General features: G+C 36.6%; 1 protein-coding gene across 1 annotated transcript; it reads right to left on the reverse strand.

The window, feature by feature from the left end:
- Positions 1-1,707: 1,707 nt before the first annotated feature.
- Positions 1,708-2,160, reverse strand: LOC140137235 (uncharacterized). Its single transcript, XM_072158883.1, has one exon. It carries the CDS (start codon positions 2,158-2,160, stop codon positions 1,708-1,710), a length of 453 nt encoding a protein of 150 aa, XP_072014984.1.
- Positions 2,161-12,417: the final 10,257 nt, after the last annotated feature.

Genomic DNA, 12,417 nt, shown 5'->3' on the forward strand with positions numbered 1-12,417 from the left:
GGGGGACTTAATGGATGATGTGATTATGACTTTATGTCGGAAATTGCTCTATTGACCTCTGGTTGGTTCCATTTAGCTGTAAGTTAGGACACAACGAATATAGCAAAAAAAAATCAGGTTTAAGAAAATATAAATTTCATGTTATAAGATCGTACATTATGGCTTTAAGTAAGGGATCTGTCTTGTGTTTATCTTAAACAGAAATCTCGACTTAAAATAAAGAGTTAAAAAACCGGAATAGTAGTATAATTTTGTTGTATATTACGAGATTTATGTGTGAAAGCCATAATTTAAACAATAATCTTGTCGTAGGATTTATGATGTTGAGTTAAAAGAAAAGATTCTACTGTGATATCAGAGCGTACCCTGTAAAAACAATTGTTGATATTCAACACTATATTGGGCACCACCTTTTAAACACGTACTTTTTACTTTTTACTTTTTCAGCCATTATCAATCCACTGCAGGATGAAGGCCTCAGCATGATGTCTCCATGTGTCTCTGTTTTGTGCTTGTTGGTACCAGTTCACTTCTCCCCAGTAGTTTTGCAGCTCGTCCCTCCATCGCTTCCGTTGGCGTCCTCTATTACGCTTCCTCCCATACGGTGTCCAATGTGTGAGTGTTGAGCTCCAACGATTGTCTTGTCTGCGGCTGATATGGCCGGCCCAGGTCCATTTTCTGCTTTTGATGGTTTCCAAGATGTCCTGAACTTGGGTCTGCTCCCTGATCCATTTGTTTGTTTTCCTGTCCTTGTAGGTGATGTTTAATATACTTCTCTCCATGTTGTGCTGGGCTGCTCCTAGTTTTCTTTCCATTTTTGATGTTAAGGTCCATGATTCTGCCCCATATGAAATAGCTGGGAGGATGCATTGGTTGTAGACCTTTCGTTTAAGGCATATTGGAAGATTGCCTTTCATGATGGTGCTGTATCTTCCAAAAGCTTGCCACCCGGCTTTAATTCTCCTTCGAATTTCAGAGTCTTGGTTTTTGTCTCGAAGAGAGAAGCGTTGTCCAAGATATACATATTCCTCGACCTGCTCAATTTCAACCCCTTTTACTTTCACTGTCTTTGGGACTGTTTCTAATCCTTTCATGACCTTTGTTTTCTTCATATTCATTTTTAATCCGGTTACCCTGCTTGCCTCATCCAACTCTTGCAGCATTGTCTCAAGTTCATTTAAGTTGCTTGATATTGTGACAATGTCATCTGCAAAGCGTAAGTGGCTCATGTGCTCACCGTTTATGTTGATTCCTTTCTTGCTCCAGTCGAGTGTTTTGAAAATTCCTTCTAGGGTGGCTGTAAAAGCTTCGGTGAGATAGTGTCCCCTGACGCACGCCCTTCTTTATCATAATTCTGTCACTGTCTTTGTGCATTTTGACTGTGTTGTAGCAATCTGAGTAAATGTCTTTGAAGATCTTCAGGTATGCATTGTTGATTCCTTGTTCTTCTTGAGAGCATTCAGGACTGAACTGGTTTCAACAGAATCAAATGCCTTCTCGTAATCTATAAAAGCTACGCAGAGCGGAATGTTGTACTCCTGGCATTTCTCCTTTAGTTGGTTGATGGTGTGGATGTGATCCATGGTTGAAAACCCTTTCCTGAAGCCTGCCTGTTCTCTTGGTTGATTTCCGTCTAGGATGATTTCAAGTCGGTTTGTTAGTAACCTTGTGTACAGCTTGTACAAGTTTGAGAGGAGACTGATGGGTCTATAGTTCTTTAGGTCTCGCTTGTCCCCCTTCTTGTGCAAAATGATCATAGTGGCTTCTTTCCACTGATGTGGCACTCTCCTTTTGCATACATGTTGTATACAGCTTTGCTAGTTCTTTGGTTATGATGTCCCCTCCTTCTTTGATTGTGTCGATGAGCACATTGTCCGGTCCAGGAGACTTTCCTCTCTTCATTTGGTTTACAGCATGCTGTACCTCCCAATTTGTGACATTGGGTATTTCTTCTTGTGGTTCTCCTGGTTCATCTGTTTCTGTGTCACTGGCATATAGTTGTTCATAGAATTCTTCTATCCTTTTCAGAATTTCGTCTTGGTCTGTGATTTCTTGCCCATTACTATCGAGGAGGCTTGTAATTTTCTGTTTCCCCTGCGCTAGTTTCTTATATGTTTTCTTCAGACTTTTGTTTTCCTCAATTGTGACACGTAACAACATTATTAACACACACAAAGTGAAGATGTGTTAACATGATAAAACATTTTAACGTAGATTTAAAGTTTAACGGAAGTGTTAAAATTATAACATGTGAAGACGTTCAAATAGTGCATGGGTGTAACAGGAGTGTTAAAAATATTAACACCCTTATGTTAAAATTAGTGTTAAAATGTACGGTGTTACGTGTTTAAGAAAAGTGTTATTCAAATGGTGTTAATAATTCCGGAATGATAACGTTATTATATCATGAGTCCTTTGCTTATAAATAAAACAATGATTCAAAATCAAAGCGGAAAAACATTTTATTTTGTACATATTGTATAGTTATCAGAGTGTGGCCTAGTGGTTATAGTATTCCCTTTTGGTGTATGAGATCGGATGGGATCCCGGGTTCAATTCTTGACGGTGGTAACTTGCTGGGATATCAGACTTCCACTCTCGCCATGAGGCAATTGAAATTGGGTAAATGAACCACGAGAGTGCTCTGTCCTTCGGAGGGGACATTAATTAAGCTGCCGGTCCCCTGTTCGAAGAGCCACAGGCCTACATCACATGTACATAGGCCCTGCCCGTATCTCGCAGTCAGTTTCGGAAAGAGTAGGGTACAAACCCCGACTGTCCAAATCCGTCCTGGTATACTGTTTGGATATCAACTCCCCATTCCAGAAAATTACAGCACTAATTTTTTGGGATTAAAAGATTATTATCCTATTTTGCCAAATGAAACATAGGTAAATCATAATCCTTTAGTTCTAACTGGCAATGAAAGTCAAATTTTAATTTTTGGTTAAGTTTTGGTAATAAGGGCAAATGCATTTTAATGGCGTTTTTCGACCTTTTTCGTATTCTTTGACAATCAAGCCCAAAGACTTGGAATAAAGACGAATTTTAAGTTATGCATTATAATTTTTGGAAAGCACATTTTCCAATCTTTTTCATAACTAAATGATAAATGATTAGCAAAAATAACCGTATAATATTAAAATAATGAGCTAACTATTAGCGTACATTCAAGATTTTGAATGCTTAGGCTTGTGCCAAGTCTTACAATTTTGTGACTACATTAATGTAAGAAAACATGCAAAATTACATGGTTAAGTTTTGGCCAAAAAACAATAGCAAAATTTAGCCAAAATGTCAATATAGGGCCTACACCAAATCATTCACTTTCTGTGAATTTAGTCTATAGGCTCCAAAAATCAATTGTAGAGGGGGTAAATGTCTGCATGTTTTGGTCAGAATGAAGATTTCTCTTGAAAAGGTCTGCATTTCTGGCTGCATTAAATACCGGAATTTGTCAAGAAAGTCAAAACAGTATTTCCATGTCCAAAGGTGATAAAGAACCTAGACGAAGTGTTCTACTTTTCTGTACAAAGATCTGAAGAAAGACATAATTTGAACCGGTATTATTGTACCTTTTTTTTGTGGAAATATCAAACCAGACTATAAAACCCCTGATCAAACCTCAAAACTATTATAGCGCCATCTCTGTACGTGCTATGACATTTAAATGTCAGTGGGGGCAGTATACAGTTTGTATCATAAGGATATTTACCTGTATCCATCAATAGTTGTAGTCATACTGCAGTTACTGTCCGTTTTCCTATACACAATACACAGTGCTCTTTCCCATTGACGCGTGACCTTTACAAATAGCCCTACGTTAACAGTATGGGGATATGACTAGTTAACGTCGCTGTGTGAAAAATAACCGGCCAATATTAAAAGTACTCTTCTAAAGTTCTAGAAAATATAGTTTTTTAACATGTCCTAAATTTTTAGCTAATTTAGATGTTTGGAAATATTCGTACTTTGGTGTTTTAGTTAATGTTATAGGTAATAGTACATTGCCTAGTTAACGTCGCTGTGTGAAAAATAACCGGCCAATATTAAAAGTACTCTTCTAAAATTCTAGACAATATAGTTTTGTAACATGTCCTAAATTTTTAGCTAATTTAGGTGTTTGGAGAGGGTCGTACTTTTGTGTTTTAGGAAGGACATGTAAACGACAGATAACACCAAAAATATGAAGAAATTATTTCCAAACCGTGTTAAGTCAAAAATCATTATGTTGCTCATTTTCAAGAATGCTGGTTTACAAAAAGCACGACATTGTCTGATTTCGTGAACAAAGCCACACATAACATTGTTTCCTTTCGTTTCCTTTATAATCGGTTACCCAACTGAAGCTATGAATACCAGCTTTATTGCGATATCGCACATGAAAACAGTCACTTGTGCACAACCAGAGAAGATCCGATTTAAGCAGTTGAGCTGTTTCAATGAGTGTTATCTTGGTTTAATAGCTTTTAATGGGGTTAAGTCCTGCAAAGGTCGAGATGAATTCTACTGTAGACATGACTGCATCATGTTATCTGTTCATACTGCAGTTATTGTCCGTTTTCCTATACACAATACACAGTGCTCTCAACATTAAGGTGTAACCTCTACAAATAGTGTATGTTAGAAGTATAGGCCATTGCCTAGTTAACGTCACTGTGTGAAAAATAACCGGATAATATTTACTCTCTGAAATTCTAGAAAATATAGTTTTGTAACATGTCCTAAATTTTTAGCTAATTTAGGCGTTTGGAAATATTCGCACTTTGGTGTTTTAGTGTATGTTATAGGTAATAGGACATTGCCTAGTTAACGTCACTGTGTGAAAAATAACCGGCCAATATTTAAAGTTCTCTCTGAAGTTCTAGAAAATATAATTTTGTAACATGTCCTAAATTTTTAGCTAATTTAGGTGTTTGGAAATATTGGCACTTTGGTGTTTTAGGAAGGATATGTAAACGACAGATCACACCAAAAAATATGAAGAAATTATTTCCAAACCTTGTTGTGGTCTACAACCATTATGTTTCTCATTTTCAAGAATGCTGCTTAACAATATGCAGACTATTGTCTCATTTCGTAAACAAAGGCCCACCGTATGTTACCTTGCGTTTGCTTTATAATCGGTTACCCAACTGGAACTATAATACCAGCTCATTGCAATACCGCACAGGTAAAACAGAAACATGTGTAGTGTGGATTTCACCAGAGAAGATCTGATTTAACATAGTTGAGATGTTTTCAATTAGTGTTATCTTGGTTTAATAGCTTTTAATGGGGTTTAAGTCCTACAAAGTGCGTGGTGAATTCTACTGTAGACATGACTGCATCATGTTATCATTTGAAAAGTCTTTTCTTTTAATACCAGAATCCGTAGTTGGACAGTTAAACCGATTCAGGAAATTTGTAAAGGAAAGATAATTCCATTATCAGACCCGAAACAAATAGTTTCAGGAAATGTAACTTTCACACAACTTCTTTCTTACACTTTTTCATTAAAATTTGCCTAGCAAAATGCTTGAATTATGTTAAAAGTAAGTCTTCGCTGCTTGATCTTCAGTAGATATAGCACCAGTAGGCCTAATTCGATTCTACAATATCATTCTATCTCGCTGAGAAGAAAACATGACAACATTTTATATATTTGAGCTATCTTCAGCAGATAGAAACAAAGCACACACATTTAAAATTACACCAAACCAATCTTCAGAGGACGCACTGGTAACATGATTCTGTAGTACAATATCAATTTTATATCTCGTTCAGCAGACAGAAACGACAACCAACACGCATTTAAATTTGAGCTATCAGCAGTTGATACCAAAAATACACGAATTCAACATACACCAAATGAAAAACAACATAAATTATAGAGAAATGTAATGGCATTATTTCAAAGTTGGTATTTAGGCCTATAGTATTCCGTTCTTGAGATATTTCAATTTTGATATTCACCACATAGTGCACTTACGTCCACGGCGAATTCACCGTGACCTTTCCAGCCATAAACCCGCTTATTGAAGATTAAACCGATATAGTAATCTATTGTCCAATGCAAATTTATTACCACCTGATAATATTGATCCAATGAGCGACCGAATTGTCCGCTACGGACGACTAATCCAATCGATAATGACTCTATTGACATGTACGAGCGTATCTCCACTGACCGAGTTTTGGGATATTTTTCACTGGTTTGCAGCTGTTTGCTGTCATTTACTCATCAAGGCGGACCACCGTTATTATAAGGACTATGCCAATTATTTAAAGATTGACATGTAGAGAATAAGCCATAATTGATTGACAGAAAGTACTAAATTTGTACCTATGACGGTACAAAAGAAGAAATGGCCGAGAGACTGGTGCAGGGCAGTATTTATTCCACTGCCAAAGAAGGGAAATTTGAAAGAGTGTGCCAATCACCGGACCATCAGTCTGATTTGTCATGCAAGTAAAGTGCTTCTGAAGATCATCATCAAGAGAATGAAGAACAAAATGGAGCAGGAAATATCTGATGAGCAGGCAGGATTTCGTGAAGGAAGGGGTACTAGGGACCAAATTGTCAATATCAGGAATGTGATTGAGAAATGCAGAGAGCATAGACTTCCTCTTTACATGTGCTTCATAGATTACAGTAAAGCTTTTGACTGTGTTGGCCACCCTCAGATGTGGGAAACTATGAAAAAGATGGGTTTTCCAAGTCATCTTGTGGATCTGATCAGCTGCTTATATGAAGACCAAGAATCGGCAGTCAGAACAAGTAGTGGAGACACAGATTGGTTCAAGATTGGAAGAGGCTTACGACAGGGCTGTGTGCTATCACCAAACCTATTTAACATCTACTCTGAAGACATAATGAGAACAGCTTTGGAGGGGTTTGAAGGTGGAGTGAAGTTTGGCGGTACAAGAATTACTAACCTGAGGTACGCCGATGATACCACTCTTATTTGTAGCAGCAGAGTAGAGCTGATTGATCTTTTGAAGCGCATCAAAGAGGCCAGTGAAGAAAAACACCTTCTCCTGAACACAAAGAAGACAAAAATAATGGTTGTAGACAGAGAGAGAAAAAGTGATGAGTTTGTGATAGATGGACAACAGATTGAGGAGGTGAAGCAATTTGAATATCTGGGTTCAATGATTAACAACAGTGGTGACAGCACAACTGAAATTAAGAGAAGACTGGCTATTGCAAGGACAACTGTGCAGGGCATGTCAAGCATATGGAAAAGCAGAGGCCTATCCATTGACCTCAAGGTACGCCTACTTCGTGCAACTGTGTTTTCCATTGCCACTTATGGATGCGAGTCTTGGGCTATGACCAAGAATGATAGGAAAAGAGTAGATGCTTTTGAGATGTGGTGTTACAGGAGGCTTCTACGAGTGACATGGAAAGACAGGAGAACAAATTCCTGGATCCTTGACAAGATTGGTACAAGTCTAACCATCAGAAGCGGCATAATGGAGAGAAAGCTGAAGTACTTTGGCCATATTGTCAGGAAACATGGAGGTGTAGAAAAACAGATTTTGCAAGGGGCCATGGAAGGCAAACGAGGAAGAGGACGTCCACCAACATCTTGGACTAATGACGTGAAGCTGGTTTCTAACCAGGGAATGCAAGGTGCAACACACTTGGCATCGGATCGAGTGAGATGGCGTACTCTTGTGAAGACCACAGCAGCGCTACACAGCGCCACCTGACACAGAGAGAGAGAGACGGTTTTATGACACCAATCTTCAAAATACGATCAAAAAATGGCTGCCCGGTCAAGTAAAATGTGCATTGGAATAACACGGCGAGTTTGGATAGATGGTAGGATTTCTTTTTAATAAAAATGTATGTTCCCCCGTTATTAAAGCTTGTACCGGGTTGAAGATTCAGATATTTGGGAAAGAATAAGTAATTGAAACATAGAGAAAGTACTAAAATCATAGCTTTTATACTTTTTGATATATGATACTAACTAGTTCAACCCGTATAGCTACAACACAGCGCTACCAGTAGGGTTCAATTGCCTATTGTGAGTGCCCCTGTGTTGTGTGCATACATGTAGTTAACAATAACTGCATGATGATGTAAATCAATGCAGGAGCTTAACACACATCGGGTACCAAAATCGAGCAAATTATGGCATGTCTTGCAACATTTTCTTATGGAATAAAATTTTGGTAAATTTATTCTTCTGAAGATAGGAAATAAAGAACAGTTTACCAACCCAAAGTGTTACAATTAAACAAGACAGCAAATAAACACAAATCCCGACCGGCATACAAGCAACTTAAAAAAAAAAGCAGCAAGGGAATGTGCCGGCGCGGGATTCGCACCCACGACCTTCCGGTCACTGGACGGATACCCTAACCATTAGGTCACCAGCTTCCACTGATAAACGGTGGTTAAAACTGGGTACTAATGTAGGCAGTCGATGTGTAAACACACACAAATATTATACCTAAGTACACAAGTACAGGAGATCATCATTAATTAACGTTTTACAGGGGTGCAACAATTTCAGGTTATGGGATTTTCGTTTCACCTCCTCCATCTTGTTGTTATTTTTCGTTTAGATATATATGTATACATATATTTTTGAGTTTTTAATGTTTTGATGGAAGACAGATAAACTTTGAACGTTTATATTTTTTCATTTATAACAAGAAAATGACTTATACAATGCTCACTCAATATCAGAAAAAAAATCAAGTTTGAAGTAGAAAAAAGAAAGGAAAAACCAGGTAAATAAGATACGGAAGCAGGGGCGAAGTTGCAGAGAGAAGTGCAGGGATAAAAACAGAAAACAAAGGGAAAAAGGAGAAAGAAAAGAAATAGCAGGAACAAGAGAAACAAGGAAGTAAGAAGGATAAATATAGTTCGAAGAAGTAAAGAATACAGAATAAAATCAAACCGAAAGCTGGAAATAAAATAACAAACGAAAACAGACTTGACTATAAAGTGAAAGTGAAGAAAAAAGAAAGGTAAATAAGTTCTAAATTTACAATGAAAGACGAGGAATAGAAAAATGAAAAGAGGTACAAGGAAAGGAAAAATGAAATTAACTGAAAGTTCCAGTTACATTGTTCAAAATGGTGTCGTATGATCGTATCAGATTTTTCCCTTTTGAAACAGGGGTATGTCAAGGCTGCCCACTTTCGACACTATTGTTTATATCATCTATTGAAGTTTTGGCTTATAAAATAAGACTGTTATAAGACTTCCCCTTTAGAATTATCATAAAGACCATGAAGATGTAATGATGTAATGCCTTGTGTTAGTAATATCCAATGTTGCCAACTTCTAGATGCTCAAATTAAGCTCCTTGTGACATTTTGTTCTACTGCGGTCGGTATCCATGGTATCAGTATATTTTTGTTCCGTAAAATCCGGGGGGTCTTGGTTTTGGCATGGATACTGGGATTCTGGGAACTGGTCCCCCCCCCCTCCCAGAAAAAACACAAAACAAATTTGACAAAAACAAGCTCAATTTGCAAAAACTTCGGAATAAGTTCAATTTTCAAGTTCTGAAAATTAGGCCTATATAAAATTAGAAAAACAAATTCCAGATTTTTACAATATCTTTCCCACATTTTGAATTTTTATTTCAGATCTTATAACAAGGACACACTACCGTGCAAAATGAACTAATTTATTAATGTTTGATATGAAAATTATGAGTACTGCTGGTACGAGAACGGTGTGCTGCTAGTACAAAATTGGGCGTTTTCTGATAGGCAACACCTACAATCTACGAAAAAAGTCCTTGGAACGCTTGGTACACTCTGTCGAAATATCGTGCAGAATTTCATATGATCATGGAAATGACGTATATTTTGCCTGGAAACAAGCATGACATCTACAACAATGATTTACCTTCCCTCTCACCATCAATCAATGTTGGAACACATTGGGAAACCGCTGAAGACATTGGCATTTCTCAACATTGAACGGGGGAGAGGGGGTGAGAGTTTTCCGTTATTTACACGCAAGCGTTCCAAGACATATTTCGTTGATTGTCTCTACCGAATGCAAAATATTTCATATAAATTTCGTTTTTGTGTCATAACTCAAAAACGGAATGTCGTATGAGCTTCATATTGCACACGATTTGAGAGTGGATATTGGGCTTTGGAACCATAACAAAATTGTTGAATAAGAAATTGGTTTATTTAGAGAGTGGTCACTGAAACCATCCCCTATGCTAAACTACACACGTTTCGTAATTATGGCTCTAAACTGCTCTAAAATATCATTTTTTCCCATAACTTAAAAACAAAATGTTATATGAGCTTCATATTGCACACGATTTGGAAGTATATAATATTCCTTTGAATCATAATAAAATTGTTGATAAAGAAGTTGGAATATGTAGGGAATGGTCACTGAAAACACCTCCTTTGCTAAATTACACACATTTCGTAATTATGACTCTCTACTGTATTTTTCTGAGTCAAATCTCGTTTTTGTTTCCTAATTTAAAAACACTACAAATATAACTTTTAAAGAAATATTACAATGTTTGCAGCATGTTTTCTAAAGTGTTTTTGAATTTTATTAAAACGTTCTGTACCCTTTATAATATAACCTAGCATGTAAATGTTTTCTGTAAAACTTGCGTTTGCTGAGTATAGGCCTATCCGAACGAATCAGAAAGATTATGATGTAACAATTTGAAACAACTCATTTCTGAATATTATTTATAATAAAATACGCTTTTGCCGTGAGAAAAAAAAAAAAAAACAACAATTAAATACACTTAAAGAAAAAATCGACCACCACGGGGACTCGAACCATTCACATCAATCAATAGTCAAAAGATTATGAGTCGAAGGTCTAAGCCGTTGCGCCACGCTGTCATTTCGCAATCGAAGTAACCAGTTTTGGTCTTTTATAGTAGTCAAGTATCGGGGAAAGTGTAAACCTGTATAGTGGAAATGGCAAAGTGCATCAGTTTACCATAATGACAAAATGGTCCAGAATCGACATTTTATGGTTTTTAGGCCGCATCTCATGAAGCGTGACGTTCGTTTACCTTGGCTATACCAATTGAGAATGTTTGAATACAAAAGGAATGACAAATTGATCGCATTTATGACATTTGTTAACAGTTTGCCATTTTGAATTGAAATAAATATCTATACGTATATATATTAATATCAATGCAGGGTAAACTGCTCAGTATGCACGTTATTCAATGCAGCAGTTTACCATTACAGATTACCATTATGGGTTTACACTTTACATCCTTTGACTATTCGTGTTTTAATTGCGTGAATCATCGCTAAATTATGCATTCATTATTTTCTATGCTTCTTTTTTTCTTTCTTTGTATTAAAAATAACTAAAGAAAGAAAGAAAGAAAGAAAGAAAGAAAGAAAGAAAAAAAGAAAGAAAGAAAGAAAGAAAGAAAAAAAAAAAAAAAAAAAAAAAAAAATGAAAGAAAGAAAGAAAGAAAAATGAATGAATGAATGAATGAATGAATGCATGCATGAACGAAAGACATTTGAAATAAATAAAAACATGAACGTGGAAAAGGGTTGAAGTGACCGCTTATAGGTACAAATTGCAAGCAGCTTAATCACGAAGCTCCCGTGGTGAAGTGGCTAAGTCATAGGTCTTGTAAACATGAGGTCCTGGGTTCGATTCCTGGCGGTATTACTTTTCAGTTTCATTTATTATTTTCGACGGTGAACCCGGTGAAAATATTTGTTTGTCATAAGTACATGAAGTATACTTTTTGATTTATTTTTCTGTCTTTCTTTCTTCCTTTCTTTCTCTATGTTTGATTAATTAATTTAATTATTTCTTTCTTTCTTTCCCAAAAGCCCCCCAAATGAAATACTTTCCGATTTAAATGTGATCTTATAATAGTCCTACAAACCTCCTCCACCCTACCCCACATACATCCCACGCCCAACACCTCGCACGCACCCCCCACATTATACACACACCCCATACACACAAATGAGAAGCACAAATCTGCTGAAGATAGTTGTTACATCATGTCAAAAACAAGTTAATGCTATCTACTGAAGATAGTCGTAGTTTATTATTTACTTCCTTACAATCTTAACGTACATGCGGTTTTAGTATTTAATTAAAACTCATTTTTCAGATTTCTAACGCTCGTTCACCTATCTGACAAGTGCTATGAAGGTGAACTTTAAATATTAATTTTGAAAATAAATTAAACAACTCGGAATCATGCAGCTTAGAGCCGTGATTCGATTTCTCGGTTTTGAGATATAGCATAAAAATGTCATTAAATGCGTGTATGTTAGGGTATGGGGTGTTTCAGTGTCCTCTCCCTGAACCAACCAATTTCTTTATCAACAATTGTATTATGATTCCTAAGTACATGGTCTGCTTCCAAATCCTGTGCAATATGAAGCTCATACAACATTCTGTTTTTGAATTATGGGACAAAG

Source organism: Amphiura filiformis, chromosome 17, assembly GCF_039555335.1.
Source record: "Amphiura filiformis chromosome 17, Afil_fr2py, whole genome shotgun sequence".
Classification (NCBI taxonomy): Eukaryota; Metazoa; Echinodermata; class Ophiuroidea; order Amphilepidida; family Amphiuridae; genus Amphiura; species Amphiura filiformis.

Excerpts from the sequence above, each read along its gene's own strand:
- LOC140137235 (XM_072158883.1), bottom strand. The coding sequence starts at position 2,160 with ATGTTGTTACGTGTCACAATTGAGGAAAACAAAAGTCTGAAGAAAACA.